Consider the following 19,799-nt stretch of genomic DNA (forward strand, 5'->3'; position numbering starts at 1 on the left):
TCAAACGATATACGCAGTTAAGGTGGTACTAACCCCTTGATAAAATTTGTGACTATTTTTGATCAGTGACTCAAGACAAGCGGTACGTTAATTTTTTTATGTTAAGAAAAGAGGTACCGCTAGAATGTATCCCATTTCTTAACATATAAATGAACCACTTGTCTTGAATCACTGAAATGTCATTGAAGTAGCCTAATTGGATTCCTTGCCCTATAATATGCATAACTTTTGTTACCAGTGTGTAGTTATTTTTTGAGAAAAATGCAAAATTAGTCACAAAATTGATCAGGGGGTGCAGTACTACCTTAAAGAGTTTCCAAAACAATAGGAAACAAAAGAAATAATTCCTTTGTTTGGCTATATCTCAAAATCAATATTTTCAACTTCCCACTGATTTTGCTGGATCACATCACATATGAGCTTTCACCTGATTCCCAAATCTGCAATTTATATGTTGTGTTGAAAAGATAAATAAAATAAGTAAACAATAACATAATTGTCAAAGCTTTGCATTTATTAGTTCTCTATACATAGTTCTATATGTCTTAATAACAGAAGTGAGAAATGTGCATAAGTCTTCTATATACACCATGTGAGTGAATTATCTAAAATATTTACATTTCTTTTTATATTTTACTACATAATAATGGCTTATAAAATCTGCATTTCACTTTATACAACGTTTTGTCAAGCTTTGGCGCTAATATAGGCCAGCTGATCGTTACAAAATAATAATTTACATTTTCTGGGACTTGACGCTTTATGGAATTTTAATGTATACCCAGACTGAAAGTATAAAAATTTTGGAACATAATATTGTATTTAAAATATATTTTCTAAATTTATACTCCATTGCAGAGCGACGAGCGATTGGAATTTGACTTATAAGGTAGCGCACCTTTCTCAACTTAACAAAAAAGGCTCTATCACATTGGCTAAAAACCAAGCGCTCGTCGCTCAGCGATATAGTATAAATTCAGCTTTAAGCAATAAAAACAGACACATGAGTTGGTTTGGCTTTTAAGCACACCGCTAACGAAGAAACCAGTGATTAATACGCAAAGAGCATAGTGTTTTTACCACGGTGATTCTAGTTATTGCCATTACATAAAGCATTCCGTGGGGTTTCTTGTATTATTTAGAATAGATAAATCTCGCTGTTTTTTCGTTAGTGGTGTGGCTTTTGAGAAAGACGTATTTTGACTTTGTTTTACAAAACTTCACAGGGATCTACATGGGATTGCCTGAATGGGTGACTCCATTTGAAATCTACATCCCCTGTGTGGGGTTTATGGATTTCAACTGGAATAGCCCATTAACGAGCTAGTCTAGAAAATATTGATACCCTTCATAGAAATTGACCTTAACTAAATGTTCGTTACGCTACAGATCCCCTTAAACAAATGAGCACTACTTACAGTTCATCGGATTGGTTAATTACGCGACATACTCACCTGGAAAACCAATCAATATAGACCTTTCAGACCCCTTCCTTTTTTAATCATAATCTCTTTCAGCCCTCTTGATCGTTTTCGATAATTCGGCCAGTAATGCTCATAAGTCAATAACTAACCGGTTTCTTCTTGACAGCTAGAGTTCCAATAGAACAATTTACATGACCAATTTACATATACATATATAAATCCCAATTTTAAAATTAAATTATATTTGGGTACATAGTACTTGGAGTTGTTCTGCAATCTTAATTTGCGACATCGGGATTACAAATTCCTAAAGCACTGTGGGACAGTTTGGGCAATTTAGGGATACTTTGAACTCTGAACTATCGAAAAAATTGTTTTAATAATGTTATCATTAAAATATTTCAAATTTGTCATGTTTTTTTCTTTTTTCTTTATTCTAGTAAAACATTATAAACAATGTTTATACGCACAAAACTTTCTGATAGGTCAGAGTTCAACGTGTGCCAAAACTGTCCCACAGTGCATTGCGAATTCTAATGCCGATTTGACTTATTTGACTTTTCAAGAGTGGTATCAATAATTTATTGAATAGCCCAACGTTCATCCTGCACGTAAAAATAATCACGTTCTTGATACATTGGAATTATTGTCAACTAATAAGGATACAAAAGTTATCTACTGAAGAAGCCATACATATTAAAGGACAGAACAGTTATCTACTGAAGATGTCATATCTACTGAAGATAATGTTGAGTTACACAAGTCCCTATAAAGAGAGGTTATTCTGACGGGAGTTTACTTTTTCTACTGTATGTTTAGCTAGTTAGCTAGTTACACCCCGGACGGCAAGGATATGCATGCGTTTTTGTCAGCTTTTTAAAATGTAATATACCATGTGCTATATATCTACAGCTATATGTAATACCAAAGTAATATTTGATTGATGCATGTAACATATTTCCCTATCTGAAGAGCTTTGGTGCAAAACCCCTTACATCCACTTGAGCAATTTTGAGAAAACATCAAAAAATCATCAAAAAAAGTACTGATATAAGGGGATAATTTTTTTGCAACAAAGCTCTATATAAATACCCAAAAAGTTGATTAAGACAATCAGAGATTTTCTGTATTTTATTTTAATTATTGCTCCATTGACTCCTCAATTCGCCGTAGAAGTAGTGATGTAACAGGATTAATCACCTTTGCGATTGGTGGGAACAATTTTAAATGTATTGCTCTGCACTAGATGTACGCTGTAACTCTGAATCGCACCATTGATTATCGAAGAATAGGCATATAAAGACGTGGGTCGTCATTCTATGGAAGTTTCACATTATGCTGACTGCTGAGTCAATGTACGTTTTACTCACACTTATACGATTAGTGCCTTCGAAAAGAGCGGTATTGTATTTAATCTATGATTGCACACATACACAGACATGAGTACAGCCTACTTATAGTGTAGAGCAATATATTCAAAATTGTTTTCACCTATCGCTATGGTAAATTAATCCAGTTACATCACTACTTCTATGGCGAATAAGCACATGTAGTTCAAACTGTACTTAATCATGTGGAAATAGCTCATGTTTATCAGCCTTTATTATCAGCCTTTATTATTTACACGTTCATTTGTGTGATAATAATAGTTCGTAGGTACTATAATAATTATTGGTTTTGGTTGGTTTCTACGGATGCCGTTTACACGGTTAATGCTTGTTCCAATCAGTCAACAACTGAATTTACATATATTTTTACGACGTGGCCACTATTACCTTATAATCATCTACATAAACAATCATTTTAGAGCTTTCAGATCTCTTAGCAATTTTAAGTTTAATTCCCGTCAGTCCTACTGACTATTCTGACCACATTGCTGATTGGATCAATACATGATAAACTCCCCTTTGCAACCAATCAAATGGTAGTGCTCAAGGGGTTAGGTTGTTGTGGATTAGAAAATCGCTGATTGTCCCTTTATTAATGTACATACCCTCGCCTGAATTATCTGCTAAAGGAAACCTCATCCTACATCTACATAACATGTTAATAAATTGCACTGTTTGTAGAACACACTGCAAGTGCAATAATCTCATCATTTTAGCACTTTGAAAGACTATAAAAATTACATTATTATCTATTGCACTTAGTTATTAAGTTTATACGTTTTTGTATTAATGTTTACATCAATTTATATATTACTTATAAGTCAAAGGCTTAATCCAACCACCGCTAAAACAAATACCGTTGGAAATCGTCTCAAAGGAAGTCTCCGGCAATCACAACATTATACCTTATATTTTTATCATTCTTATTTTTTTAATTTATGTTAGGAAAATTATTATCAAGCACGAATCACATGGTTTTATTTAAAAAAAACTTATATTGACCATAAAAATGAATAAAAGCTGTAGTGTCTCAACTGGCTACACAAATAACCATGACGTCATTGCCCTAGGCAATTTCGGCGCGGGAAGTTTGAATATCGCATGTTGAGAGACAACTGTTTTCATTCGTGTTTTATGGTCAATATGAGTTTGTTTTAAATAAAACCATGTGATTCGTGCTCGATAATTATTTTTCTAACATAAAGGTATAATGTCGTAATTGCCGGAGATTTCCTATAACTATTGTAAACTCGCAATTGAAGTCTTAACCGTTACTGTATTTAAATTGATGTGCTAACGGTGCTACAACGATACAATACACTTAGTCTTACTACAGAATTGACGATGCATTTACAATTATGTTTATTCATTATGTTTTAAGACTTCTACTGGCAGGTTTATGAGCTAGAGGAAGCTAAATTCCTAAAACGACAATCAATTTAAGTAGGCTTAGTTTTATAAGGCATATCGTTGTATTATACAGCAGTTTTTGATAAATTGTTTACATAATAACACTTGTCTTTACCCCGTCCTTTCATAAATAAAAACAAAAATATCCTTCTCTTTATTTACAGACCCCTGCAACTTCATATAGGGGAGATTATTTCTCTTAACTCATGCAAAGAGTACTTCTGATATAAGAACTAACAAAACTCATATGTAAAATATTTGAAAAAATGCAAACTTTATGTAAACTTTGTAATATTGTTTACGCCTATTTTTACTGCATTTTTTCAATACCTGATATATAATGTACACTTTGTTGAAAGATATAGTTTTTCATAGCACCTTGTGAAATGGTAATTTTGTACAAGAACCTTTTTTGATAAATGCGAGATTATATACCGTTAAAACGCAGTGTAAAAATAATAAATAATAAGATTCTTTCATTTTCATTTAATAGCGTCCTGCCTCAATGAACGGTTTTTGAAGCTCGTTCAACGAACAATAATGTTTATCCTAGTGGGTTGGTCCACATGTTTGGTTGGTGAGTATGAGTAGCTCATTAAATACCAAATATTTTTTCGTAATTCATTCCATATTTCATAAGAGCTAGATCTTCGCGCTCAATTCGCCGTAGAAGTAGAGATGATTAATTACCATAGCAATGGCTTTACACTACACCAGGCACAAAAAGAAACACGTCAGTTATATTCATCCTTGCTGTTCAATAACTTGATAATTTTGGATTATTCTGAAATATACATTTTGTTAATTGGACTTTGCTTTCTCATTTGACACCACATTAGCATGCATATTTACTATAAAAGTTACAAAACAGTAATGTGCCGTGTATAAAATCTAGAATTTTAGGCACAGGGTCTAATTTTGTCCTATTGCGCTATCGGTGCCCGGATAGGTACCGATGACCCTTTCTATCGTACCCTGAATATTTGCATAGTGCTTTTGTTTTTTATTTAAAAGAAAAACGATAACACCATGCAAATGTATATTATTATTATTATACATGATACAATTTATTATGTCACCAGGGTATAGAGGCCCTGCATTCTTTTATCGATTGGCTCCAAACAAAGGATTTGAACCAGTGTCCTTCACCGTAGTTATGGTGGAGTGCAGTCCATTCAATCAAATGTTGTCATCAACATATTTGATCGTAGTGCAGGGTTATGTGTGTGAGACGAACTGTCACGGTAGATTGCAATCATGCTTTTGTTGAATGCATTTGAGTAGTCCGCCATGTTTACGGGATGATACGTCACATGCAAGACCTCTATATTTCACCAGTCATCATTACCTAACCGAGCACCGTTAGTGTTATAGGACCAATTTTAGAGGCCTGCCTTACAATACGTCATGACGTGTAATAAGAGCTACATTTTACCAAAACCCATTGCTGTGAACCGACCCAGTATGTATCTTAAACGATGTATGGAATATTACTTGACTGGAATGTAGACCTATGAGATAATTTGATTTGTAATGTTTACACTTATTCTATATCGTTATGAAACACGAGTATATTCGACAGTACATGGGCAGAGAATTGGGCGACTCCGCATGGGAGCGAGATTCGTATCGCATCAATGTGCATCAATAATGGTATCTGTTAACATGGCACTCGGATCAGCATCAGGGGTAATGATCGCTTAGTGAGCGACGGTCTTGTAAGAGCGTAATGTTACGTAATGTTGTGTGCTATAGATGTAAAATATATATAGACCATTCACCAATAGACAAACTACAGCATCGTCTGTTGTTGATAAGGGCCAATCGTTGCACGAAACACGTGAACGAAAGCGATCTGCGCTTATGAATATGCGAGACTTCTAAGCATACGAAGCCCGGGGACTTAGCCTGTTGGTATAGTCTGTATATTTTTTTGTCTATTGTTATGTACTTGTAGGGCGCATATGACGCAACATCATCTGAGCGCACAAAGGAACTTTATATTAGTGCGAATTGGTGTGAATCCCAACTAGAAGTGCGCATTGATGTGGGCATTGACATCTCCCCTCTGGAGTCACCGATTATTGTTTTACCTAAATCTACAGAATCAAAAATTACATCATATTAGTACTTTTATAAATAGTTTGCAATGAAAATGAATACTACATATCATACCCGGTACAAATTGCCGTTAATGCATTAAAAATTTAAAAAACACATTGCCCTAGTTGGCAGTGTCCATTATGGTTCATGAATACTTAAAGGTTCAATTATGTGCAGGAATTTACTCAAACTGGTTTTGGACTTAATCAAATTGTCCGATGAGATTTTCCTGTCATTCACAGCAAAGAGGTTAAACCCAATTATAGTGTGTCTCGTCTCTAGTTGGATTTTGCAGTGGCAAATTCGAATCACGCGCGCTAACCTAATCCCACGGGGTGTAATGCACACGCATATAGAATCGCGATTTGTCCGTACGTTGGCGACGTAACCGCGTAATCGCATTGATTCGAATCTGCCACTGCGGAATCTAACATGGCGTTTCTCTCAACTTGAGATGATACACACTATAATTGAAGACCGCATTAAAAAGACTAGTTTGCGTCTGACGTCAGAGCAAAGGCGCGGCGTGATTGGTTCCTGACCTGCGCAGTAGAGCATTTTTGGTCTACTTGACAGGACGTCATACGCAAACTTTTTTTAATTCGGTCTTCGATTATATAGATAAATGCTGGAGGTATACTATCCTGTAGTCTGTATCCTCTCAAGTTGAGGCTAACGCCATGTTGGATTTCGTAGTGACAGATTCGAATCAATGCGTTTACGCGGATACGTCGCCAGCGTACGGACAAATTGCGCTTCTAAGCGTGTGCATACGCCCCGCGGGATTAGGTTAGCACGCGAGATTCGAATCTGTCACTGCGAAATCCAACATAGCGTTACTTTAAACTTGAGACGAAATGTCTCCATGCGGCACAAACCAATGAGCGTTACCATAGTATAACGCATATCTTCGTGAGTGTAATCTCTTTGTAAATGTAACTTGAGAATGATCCATCAGACCCAATTAATCTATAATACTATATTGTTGCATATTAACAGACTATTGTACGATTGATTTTAAAGCGAACTTTTACTTGGTGTTGCTCTTTCCAATACATAAATGGGTAATCCAAGATGGCAACAATTATATGAAATACTGAACTCGTACAAATAGCAAATCTGATAGAGGTGGTGTCTAAACACTGCTTAGCAGACAACAGATTCCAGCTCAGCATACCCATTTTGGAAACTTGCTGATTGAAACGCAATTTTTCCCAAATAGAACCAGTCTAACAGTAAGTATGTATGCACGTCTTTTTGCCATAAAGATACTACGTCATATTCATTCATCATTTTACAGGCCATATTATTGTATTACATTTTAAGTACCGGTGCATTAACATGGTCATATTACCCAATGTAATTTTATTGTGCGCAAAGACCTAAAATTACTAAGCTTAAAAACAACATTTCTGTCAAGTTTTGCAAACAATTAAGTTCTAAATGTGAAACAAAATGAGCATTTCAAATGAGCCTTATGCTCCTGTCAGACTTTCATGCCGAATGACGTATCAGCCAAAGACAAGCCTCGATTGTGTCCATTTGTCTAAAATGCGCATGCGTCTCGCCGCTCAGCGGCATGATAATATGAAACCAGCATAAGGCACCACATTTAGTTTGATCCTGTAGCGATATCGGCGCCCGATAGGTGCCAATGACCGTTTCTATCGTATCATGAAATGCAATACATTGAACATTTGCATAGCGCTATCGCTGTTTTAAATAAACAAAATGATAGCACTTTGCAAATGTCAAAGATACGATAGAAAGAGTAATCGGCACTTATCGGAGCACCGATATCGGTAATCGGCACTTATTGGAGCACCGATATCGGTAATCGGCACTTATCGGAGCACCGATATCGGTAATCGGCACCTATCGGGCACCGATAGCGGTAATCGGCACATAACGGGACACCGTTAGCGCTATAGGACCAACCTAAATGTAAGAACATATCATTAAAGCATTGACCAAAATGATCAAAAGTAATAAGTTACAGTATTCGTGACTCACTAGTAAGCCACTAAAATGTTCAAAAATATGACTAACTTCAGTCTTGATTAAAATAGGAGTCACTCAAATAGGATAAGTAACATAATTGGTCATACAAAAAAACCTTTAAAGATAAGATAAGATTTTGAATGGAGGACGTGAGTAGCAAGAAGGAAATAGAAACATTGGCTTTATTTGGTTTCGTTAAGGGTTAGATTAGGTTTACGTTAAAAGCAAGGGTGAAGTTGAGGTTAAGGTTAGGGTAAGGATTACTGGGAGCTTGAACTAATGACCCTTCGGATTATCGACATGTAACCTTTTTATTTGTGTAAAAACTAGTGTGAAGACAAAAAATTTATAAAATTTTGTTATCTAACATTGTTCAGTGTAGAAGACCAACTGATACTTGATGTTGGCAAGTTTTGTAAATGATTATTAAAATATGACAAGGATAAACAGCATGGCAAATAAAATATAGATTTAGCTATACAGTAATATCCCCAAATCCGTCAATGCTATATTAGTTCTAGTTTGAATGGCTTTACTATTATAAAATAGGTATTAAGTTGGATTTTCCAATCCCGTATGACTAACTCCAATTTTAATCTAGATTGAAAACCGGCTGTATGTTTACACCAGCACGGGCATCAGCATTGCATAAAGGCAAGAGTCTAATAATCCTAACTTATACATGGCTTCTGTTAGCCTCAAAAAATACCTGAAAGACACTGTAAAGCAATGCTTGCTGCCTCGCAAATAAATCATACAAAATTACAGAGTTTACCTCATTTACATACATTTTGCAATTTCTATATACACATAATTGGCATAATTTTTACTACTGATAATGCGGCGGTTCCCTGGACACATTTGAGTCGTGAGGGGGCAGGTCATGATGTCTTCGTCTTTCGCGATCAGGACTTCCGGATAAATGTCGCCGGTCTCTGTCGATCACGATCAGGACTTTCCGGGTGTCTTCGTTCTCGCGGCGGCAGAGGTCGATCTCGATCTGGACTACCAGCATACCGACGATCACGTGGTGGTCGCTCGCGCGATGGACTAATGGGGCAGTCGAATGTTTGAGAGCGCGCAAAGTACCGCTCTCTTTCTCGGTCCCTATCTGGTGTTCTTCTCGCCTTCTGCTCGCGTAAATCTCTAGTATCCCTTTCTCTACCTTCCCTGTCCCTGCCATCCCTGTCTCGAACATCTCTGTCTCTACCGTCTCTGTCTCTACTATCTCTGTCTCTACTATCCCTATCCCGTGCTTCTCTATATGGTTTTTGTGCGGCGAATACATCAAGTGCACTATGCGCACGCCCATATTGTTGCCTTCGTAAGTCTCTCTCAGAACCACTTTTATTTTGTCTGTCAAATATGTTATTTTCAGAGCTTGTTCTGTTAGTGGGTGGGCGCCCTTGTAATCTGGCGTGAGCTCTATGAGGTCGTGGTGATCGGCTATGGTCATAAGACCTTTTAGATTCATTTGCCTCAAAAGCTTCATCGCTGTGTCGTCTGTTAAATGGGGGCGCTCGTGCCTCTTGCTGGAGGCGATGTACAGATGACGCACTGTGTGGTCTGTCCGGTGGTGTACCAGGCACTGCAAGATGAAATGCTCTTTGAGATTCTAATGCTTCCGCTATTTCAACACTGCCTTGACTACTTCCGGTACTCTGATGACGTAGAGGTGACTTTGACCTTCGACCTGATCGGGGACTCGCCTCCGGGTGTGGCGAACGGGTGGTGACCGTGGCGGTGAGCGAGGCATGCGTGGTGAGTGCCATGGACTACGGACGGACTTTTGGCCCACCACCAGGCATTTCTATAATTTCACTTCGCGGCGGTTCAAGTAGTAATCGAGGATCCTCCCTAGAATCTGAGCGGGGCATAAAGCGGTCCTCTCTAGAATCTGAGCGGGGCATAAACCGTTGTGGCATATCTCTGGAATCACCTCGAGAAACGTACCTCGGTGGAGGGGGCTCGTCTGATAGAGGTATATGACCATCTGATCGTGGGTGATATATTTCTGAGCGTTCACCCTGTGGTGATACAACTTCAATAGATAAACTAGGTTTAGGTGGCTCTCGAATGCCCCTTCCACGAGGGCTTCGTAGTATTTTGGGATCTTTTGCTATAGCACCATGACTTGCTTCTCTTCGACCCTCCTTCATATGCGTTTCTGCTGGTAACCTTTCATCATATGGAGATACCACATCTATTGTCATACCCGAGAAGGTTGTCGAGGCCTAACCTTTGGACTACGTGGACTTTTTGGACTTTTTGATCCAGGGGACGTACTCGCTACTGCTGGTGGTTGTGCTGCTACCCTACTGGGTTCCGTATGGGTGGTTGCTTCGGGTGGATCTCCACCAACGCTACTACCGTCCTCTAAGGCATATGATCTCTTTAGAAGAGGAGACTTCCTTACTGCGCGAAAGGCACTACGTCGGGAGCTAACGTCCTCGAGACCTAAATGGACAGGTCCCTCCGATGGCCCATACCCAGGAGCTGCTGCGGCACTTTGTGACCTAACAGGTGGTCCACGTTTTGAGGATTCTTTTAATACAGGATCATGGGGCACGCTGAGTGTGTTCTCATGGGGAACATTCAAATTATTATCAGTTTCTCTCGTAGAAGGTGGTGGATGTCCATCCCACATTTTGCTACTTTCAATTCGCAAATACTCCTCTTCGATACTATCTTGAGGTGTTATCCTAGATCGTGACGACGAAGCGCTAGCGGGCAACAAATGTGTCAGGCGCTCTTTCGCAGTTTCACCACGAGTATCAAAGCTAGCACTACGAGCTTGTTCTAACGGTACCTCCATAATTTTACTTGAACTTTCTACGAACGAGTCACTGTGTTGTTTGTGGTGAAGAGATAATCGGCGACCACGTGTTGGTCGTGCACGACGCTGAGATGTCTCAAACATGGCGTCCTGTCGTAAAAACTCCTTAAACAACACGTCTGTTTTTTCATCTATACTATAATCACGTCCTTTAGGATACACATTCAATCGTTCCTCTCGTGATAATCGGAATAATCGTCCCATTCGTGGGCGTCGCCGTTCAGGCGATTCACCTTGAGAATCAGACGCCATATACACTGATTTTTCACTCGTTACAGACCCGTGTTCACTGTCTTCTTCGGGAAAGCTAAAACTACCGAATATGGCTTCTCCTTTGCCTTTAGTAAATTCACGTCTCTTTGTCGAGGCGGTCTTCCGATCTGACCTTTTACGTCCAAATAGGTTCCCAGGTTCATCTTTAATAGTGTCGATAGAGTCACCAGCTGTTCCGTCCGTTTCAGAAGATGTTGGTCTATCTCCTATTGGGCTCGTTTCACTTGACAAAATCGGTGTGTACATACTCTCAATGCTTGTGCTATCCCGATCACTCGTAGTAAAGAGTAACTGTCTCTTTTGTTGGTCAGATAGCTCATTTTTATGTTCGATCGATGTATAACCGCTGTCCGCTTGCATCTGACGGAGCTTACTAGCACTATCTTTTCCTGAACTATCCCCGCCCTTACTACGTTCTGATGTGTCAGATTCCTCCGTGCTAATACTACTAAAGATTTGCTCAAAACTGTCTGGTTGATCCCCGCGCGCGTGTAATTTGTGCCTTTGTATGACACATAAGCGGTGTTTTTCGTCTTCAGTTTCTTCTTCAAGTGGCCACGTTTGTGTGCCAGTTTCAGTATCTCGGACATCCAGACGTGGAATTTCGGGTTCTTGTTGATTAACCTGTGCCTGTGTCGGGCCTAAATTGTCTTTGCTACCGTTTGCAGGGACAACTGTGTCGGGTTCTGATGACCCAGTAGAACTAGCCGTGTCTTCCATCTCAAGCGTAGTACGCAAATGCCACAAGTCGTGATAATCCCTCGCACGTTTTTCTTTACCTTGTTCTTTAGTAACTTTTGTTGGACCGTTTAGGATCTCTGTCGGACGGACAACTCTAGAAATTGCGATTTCATTCGGTTTACCGTCTGATCCGTCACTACTGATCGGTTCGGCAAAACCCGTTTCATTGTCGGAAGGAATCGGAACAAAACCCGACGCTACTGCAGTTGCTGGTGCCACAGGTGGTGCGCTACGAGTATCTTTCATTTCTTTCCTCGTTCTTCTCGGTGACCTTGCATGACCACCAGCGGGAGCCCGTCTTCCATTGGTGTCAGGTCCGGTCATTTTAGCGGGACTCTTTGGCATATCCATACTCTTCGCTTCTGAAACCGCTGTTGCAGCGCCATTTGGTTGGTTATGAATTTGTGCTTTGATAGTATGGGCAGTATAAGAGGGCACATCGGTAGGCGATGGTGACGTGTCGATATTGGCAGGCTGTGGCTGTAGCAATGGCTTCATTGGTTGTACATTTTGTGACCTGTCCGCTGACATCATAGCGGTTCCATAATCTAGTGACATTGATTTCGTACATTCTGGAGGGTGTTTTATCCTTGAACTCTTTAAATGATGAAAATCACCTTCTGTGTACCTGCAGATTGAATGCAAAAATACGCAATTGTATAAATATAAAATTCTATATACGTTCCACTGTTGTTTGATGGCATGTAGAATTGTATTCATTTTAAAGCAAAGTTGTGCACTGATGGCGCTATTTACCTTAAATCTTGTTTGCATCTTTACAAGGGGTAGACACTTGTATAACGTCATAAATATTTGAGATATAGCCAATAATAGTACTCAACTTCCTTTGTATTTTTTTATTGTTCTGAGCAACACTAAAATGGCCATATCTCTGGAACCGTAAGTCTAATTATGATGGGATTTTCAGCAAAATAAATCTCTGAGAATGGCTCATGTAATGAAATTGAAAATTGAATTTTGATTTTGATCGACATCAGACTCATTTTGCTTGATCGCACCAAATATGAGTAACATATAGCAAGGACATTTTCAAACTACTGATGTCGAAACGTATCAGCCAATGACAAGCCTTGATTGTGCCTGTTTGTCTGCAATATAAGTTAATATTTAATATATATATGTAATCACTTTTGTTTTTACATTACTGTGCTCGTTGTTATTGGAATATTTTTTAAATCAAATTATTTATATAATATTGTATTAATTTGTTTATTTAATTACCGTACTTATTATTTGAATCTACACACTTTATATTGAAAATATTTGTTTTTATCAATATGTTTTCCATTATTAATCGGTAGTATACGTAATATGCAAACAAAGATGACAAAAATAGCGCCCTCAACGTTAACAAGTATGTACGTCCCTCTCGGAAATATAGTTATATATAAAGTCGGTTAAATCATTTTCTTTTGGAAACTTTTCCCTCTCTAGTCGGGACAAAATTATTAATGGTCGGTCTTTTGCGCCCTCGAAACATCCAAGCTGGTTGAACATAGAGGATAATAGCATATACACTGCAAAGCGCAGATGCAGGTGGAGGGTTGACCAGGAATAATACGCATAATTGTGGTGTGATCAAAGTCTCTGAAGTCGGTAGGTATATTCAATTTTCAGTTTTTTACCCCATTAAAGATGGACAACCAGTTCAAAAGATACGAGTAGTTAAAGAGTTTCCAAAACAATATGAAATAGAAATACATATTTCCTTTGTTTAGCTATATCTCAAAATCAATATTTCTGACTTCCGACTGATTTTGTTTGATCATATCACTTATAAGCTGTATCAAAATAATCGGTACCCATCAGTTTTCATTGACAATGGATGAGTCGAACACACACAACGTAAAATCCAAATAATTTTTAGATTAATTGTAAAACAAGTTATAACATAGTCTAGATACATTCTGGACATTTCAAGAGTACCCAATATTTAGAAGTGGCAGGCTTTTCAATAAACATCAAAATTTATGTGTACCAATCTTTTTGATACAGCCTGTAGAATTTAATTAAAATACCTACCGTCTTGTATATTCGGCCCGTTTTTGCCGGTATGGTTGACAAACTTGGAAGGACACTTTCTTTGGTGAAGGTTCGGCCTCAGCTGCTGCCGCCTGTTTTTCTTGTTTTTCCATCTCAGCTTTCTTCATTTCATCAATGTATTGTAAAATATCATCTGGGTCTGTGGGTCCTTGTGGTTCCTCTTCAGGAATATCTTAACAAAGTGATAATGATATAAATTGATAATTAAATTAATAATATTGATAATAATAAAACAATTATCAAAATAAAAAAATATGAATTATATGATATCAGAAAGACATTCCTCGTATTTAGAATGCGATTTTGGATGTCGGATGTGCTCTCAAGTCCCGCAAAACATTGTGCAAAGGTTGGTGATCGCGCCCTTTTAAAAAGCGTAGAACCAAAAATACCTTAGTAAGCATGGTAAGACTAGGGCATTAGTTCCCAAGCTGTGGGTTTCGAGCTATTTAAGGCCAACAACAACAACAACAACAACAACAACAACAACAAAATGCAAAAAGCGATTTTTTTTATTCCCGACCTGGTATTTTTATGGTTTTTGATTAAAAAAATCTGATTTTCGCTGAATTTATCAGGAATAAACTAAAAAACTTTTTTTTTTCAAATCTCGCGATTTTACAAATGCGCGCGCAAGCCTTGTTTTAATAATAATAATAAATAAGCATTTATAATGCGCCATTTATCTAGAAAATTAAATCTAATCCAAGGCGCAAAAACACAAATACAAATTACAAAGCAAGAATACATAATCATGTATGCATGAAACAGAGTTAACAAAAAGGATAGTTGAATAAAACAAATCAACTATCCAAATTGTTAGCTCTATACAAATTCATACAACATTATACAAAATACAACCAACATGAACCAAAAATCCTTAATACATGTTAAACAAAATACATAGCAGTATATGAGCATGATAAATCAAACATTAGTTGACATTATACGCAGCATTGAATAAGAAAGTTTTGAGTCCAGATTTGAACTGATCAACAGAAATTGATTGTCTCAGATTATAGGGAAGTGAGTTCCAAAGTTTTGGTGCAACAGTAGAAAAGCACGGTCTCCCGGAGAATAATTAGATCGTGGAATTTTTAATAAACATTTGTCTGACGATCTTAGAGTGCGTGCAGGTGCGTATGGAACGAGAAGGTCCGTGATGTAAGATGGTGCAATGTTGTTTAAACCTTTCCATGTGAGAAGAAGAGTTTTGAATTCAATTCTTTCACGTACAGGAAGCCAGTGCAGATTCATAAGAATGGGTGTGATGTGATCATATTTGCGAGTGTTTGTCAAAACGCGTGCGGCAGAGTTCTGTACAAGTTGAAGTTTCCTAAGCTGTTGTTCAGTAATTCCGTTTAGTAGAACATTTAGTATTTCAGCAGTATCCTTTGACAGAAGTTTCCTAATACTACGTAGGTTCCGGATTTGAAAATAAGCAGATTGACACACTTTTTTAATATGATTGTCCATTGACAGTGTTGAATCAAAACATACTCCTAAATTCCGCACACTGGTTGAAGAAGATATAGTGGAAGATCCAATTTGAATACTATTACACTGAATCTTACTTTGAGAATTTTTGGAAGAAACTATGAGCAATTCAGTTTTGTCATCATTAAGTTTTAGTTTATTATTTGTCATCCATGATCGTATATCAGAAATACAGTTCTCAATACGCTGACGAGCTAAGTCTTCATCTTTGGGTTTATTTACATCAAAAGAAAGGTAAAGCTGTGTGTCATCTGCATAAGTATGAACATTCAAATTATGATGACGAGCAATTTCAATAACAGGTGACGCATATATAGTGAAAAATATGGGGCCTAACACAGAGCCTTGTGGTACTCCAAATGGTAGGTCTACCGCAGATGACTGAGTATTTCCGATGTTGACAGATTGATTTCTGCATGATAAATATGACAAAACCCATTGAAGGGGTGGACCTTTGACACCCAAGGATTCAAGACGCGAAAGAAGAATATTGTGATCAATGGTGCCAAAGGCCGCAGATAAATCCAGAAGAACTAAGAACACAGCATGTTTTTTATCAAGTTCACATAAGATGTCATTTTGGACCTTCAAAAGTGCTGTTTCAGTTCCGTGAAATTTTTTGTACGCGGACTGGTACTTTTCAAGAAGATTGTGCGTTTCAAAGTCGATACAGGTCGATAATTTCTGAGATTTTCAGAATCAAGAGTTGCCTACTTTAGCAATGGCTTAACAATAGCACTCTTAAATTGCACCGGAAAAGTAGATGTTTCAAGAGATAGATTTACAATCTTTGTTATGGTTGGGAGGAGAAGATCAATGTGGTCCTTGAGAATCGAAGTAGGAATCGGGTCCAATTGGCAATGCTTAGATGGAGAAGACATGACTAATTTGCGAACTTCATCCTCAGAGGCCGGTAAAAAGGTGTTAAACTCTGGCACAGTAGAATTACATACATGTATAGATGGCGGAGTAAGTCCGTGAGTTGGAGAAAGGTCATCTTGAGTGAACGATGCACGGATGTTGGTGATTTTTGAAATGAAGTAGTCGCTGAAGGCATTTGCCAATGCTTGATTAGAAGAATGAGATGGTAGCTTGGGTTTACCCTTTTGATGCAGTAGTGATTCGACAATGTTATAAAGTTCCTTAGTGTTTTCACAGTTTACTATCTGATCCCTGTAGTATGACGATTTTGCTTTGTTTATCAATGTGTTTACAAGGAGACGCTGAGCTTTGAAAAGATCACGGTCGATTTGCAACTTTGATTTCCGCCATCGCCTCTCTAGTCGTTTTCTTTTCTTTTTCTCGTCAGCAATTTCATCATTATACCATGGGTTGCGAGGCCTTAACGTGACAGTTCTTGATTTCAGAGGTGCATGTTTTTCCAATATGGAACATAAAATCTCATTGTATTGATTTATAAGTCCAGATAGATCAGTCTTGGGGTTTGTGATGAGCTCAGAGTTTCTAATATCACAATCAAAATCTACATGGTTTATCATCTTCAACTTGCGATATGTAGTCTGATTTTTGGCGTATCCCGGTTTATTCAAGTTTAATTTACAATGAACAGCAAAATGATCTGAAAAGAGAGTACCTATACGAACTGAGTGAATGAGATCATCAGTTGAACGAGTCACAGCCAAATCCAAAGTGTGGCCACTTATGTGAGTTGGTTCTTTTACAAATTGAGTAAAGTTATATGTATCCAGTAAATCCTGAAGCTTGATGGTATCTGGGTCATTGGGTATATCCATATGAAAATTGAAATCCCCAACAATCAGAAGCTTACACGGAGCAGATATTAAAGTTGTTAAGTAGTCTGAAAAAAACATGTTCACAGTAGACTTGTTCGTTTTGCAGTTATATCGGGGTCTGTACACAACAACTAATTTGATGGGAGTAGAAGTTCCTTTAAAAGTTAAATCACAACACAAGGTTTCAAAAGTAGATGAATTGAAGACGTTGATATTTTCACACTTGATGTTGATGTTATAGATGAGTCCAACTCCACCGCCCCTCCTGTTTTGGCGGGGGGTATGGATAAATTCAAAACCAGCAGGTTTTAAATCACCAACAGTCTTCTTATGTTTTGCAGAGTCGCTGAGCCAGGTCTCAGTCAAGGCAACAAACTGGAGATCATGTTCGATGATGTAATCAATCAACACATCAGTTTTGTTACATATTGATTGAGCATTAATAAGACAAATATTAGTTAAATTGTCAGGTTCACTGTAGGAGTCACAAGTTAAAGAAGTGTCATGGTTGAAGTCAGACTTTTCTTCTGATGGTAAATCATCAGTCTTATTGGAAGAGTTGTTTGTGATTCTATTTTTCTGTTTTCCTTTCGTTCCACGGCGAGTAGGTTTTACTGCATTTATGTTTAGCGATTGTATTGCTAGCCATGTATTTCGAGGCAATTGGTACTTTGATGAATTCAAAGTTAGCAAAGTGTTCCTGTCATAGGTGTATTTGTGATTTGCAGAATTAATTATAGTAGATGGTGTTTCATAATCATATGTTGGTCCAGGATGGGGTTCAATATCACCAGATATGAGAAGACGATATTGGAAAGTTGCTGTACTGTTTTTGTAATAGGAAATCCTTGGTCCGACAAACCGGCTCAAGGTGAAAGATGAAGCAGGTTGTGCCATCCCATGTTGTAAAGTTGCAAAATGCTCACCCCTATATAGGGAATGGGCAAGGCCAAAACAGAGGCCAATGAGCAAGATAAACGTTCCCATGGTGAAATCAATACTAACTTCAGAAGATCATTGTCAAAAGTTGATGGTGCCAATTAGGCAGTCTCAAGTAGTTTGGAGTCAAGATCACAAACAATAGATGATTTACTGATGCGTTTCAAGTGGTTTCTGGTGAAGCATCTGTTATTATTTGTTTTGGGCCTAATAAAGGTTGCGAGCAAATCTTTTGAGGTACCTGAGTATTATTGAAGTTCGATTATGTCCCCTGTTGTACAGAGAGACATTTCTATAAAACATATTGAGCTATTCCAAATGAAATCAGCTAAACCCTTGTGGAAGATTTGAGTAACATCTTCCACAATGGGAGTAATGTTTTCAAATGCATTGGCTAGGGTTAATTATTTTGAAACCCATATTCTCTTTGTATTTTACTCTACCTATATCTTCCGCAGATGGGGAGATATTTCAAATGAAAGCAAAGCATTTGCCTAATCTATGCAAAACCAATACTTCCTATGTATGATGAGTTCAGCTAATTTTTCCACACGGGGAGTATGTAATTCAACAGGAATAGCCCATTTACGGCACAATTCTGTGTAACTTTGCTGCTGGCATTTTCTTAAAAGTTCATCATTCCTTTTGACATTTATACATGGTTCCAAATGTAATGAAGGGAACATTTAGCCCAGAATGGTCCTTTAGCTCCTTTTTCATTAGCACTACTTTAATAGAGTGATGACGTCATCATCCCAGTATTTGACCAAGTTTTTCATGAGCAGAGCGCAGCGGTCCAATAAGTAATACGTACCTGGGAGTCTGTCAGGCTCAGAATCATCATCTGTAAGAGGTTCTCCGTCTTCGTTGGTTTGGTCAAGGAGTTTGCTAAAATAAACAACAGATAAAGGATATTAATCCGCTGCCAATTAACTAAAAGCTTCAAGTTACCATGCCAAAAGGGTCACAGCAGGGAATGATGTATTCCCGACATGCATTATTCCAGAATTTCTTATAACAAGGAAAATGGTCATTCTCATTTCCCTGCTATATCCAAAACACAACTTGCTTAGTTACAGAACATGTGAACATGATGAAATAAAAACATTTTATATGATGTTCAATGGTCCATGTACACGCATAACAAGACTCTGTTTGTCATTATGTAACCTGCTATATACCACGAAATGAGTTGGTAGTTTCGAAACACCCTGGCTACTGCGTAGGTGTTCTTTGTTTCACATGCACCTGTTCAAGCCAGAAGTATGTTTGTATGACCTTTGTGAAGGGGGGGGGCACAATGTACCATTCACAATGGGCTGTTCTAACTGGACGTATACAATGAGGGGAAAAAATGGCTATTCAATTC

The 19,799-nt window shown here is 37.9% G+C and overlaps 1 protein-coding gene across 1 annotated transcript in view; it reads right to left on the bottom strand.

The window, feature by feature from the left end:
• Positions 1-493: 493 nt before the first annotated feature.
• Positions 494-19,799, bottom strand: part of LOC140171231 (uncharacterized) — a 295,550-nt gene continuing 276,244 nt past the window's right edge. The window contains exons 6-9 of the mRNA XM_072194455.1: positions 19,245-19,318; positions 14,220-14,412; positions 10,542-12,804; positions 494-10,101 (exon numbers count right to left, since the gene is read on the bottom strand). Coding sequence (XP_072050556.1) covers positions 9,232-10,101; positions 10,542-12,804; positions 14,220-14,412; positions 19,245-19,318 — 3,400 coding nt within the window. The 3' untranslated portion in view covers positions 494-9,231. The remainder of the gene's footprint in view (positions 10,102-10,541; positions 12,805-14,219; positions 14,413-19,244; positions 19,319-19,799) is intronic.

The sequence above is a fragment of the Amphiura filiformis genome, chromosome 2 (genome assembly GCF_039555335.1).
Source record: "Amphiura filiformis chromosome 2, Afil_fr2py, whole genome shotgun sequence".
Taxonomy (NCBI): Eukaryota; Metazoa; Echinodermata; class Ophiuroidea; order Amphilepidida; family Amphiuridae; genus Amphiura; species Amphiura filiformis.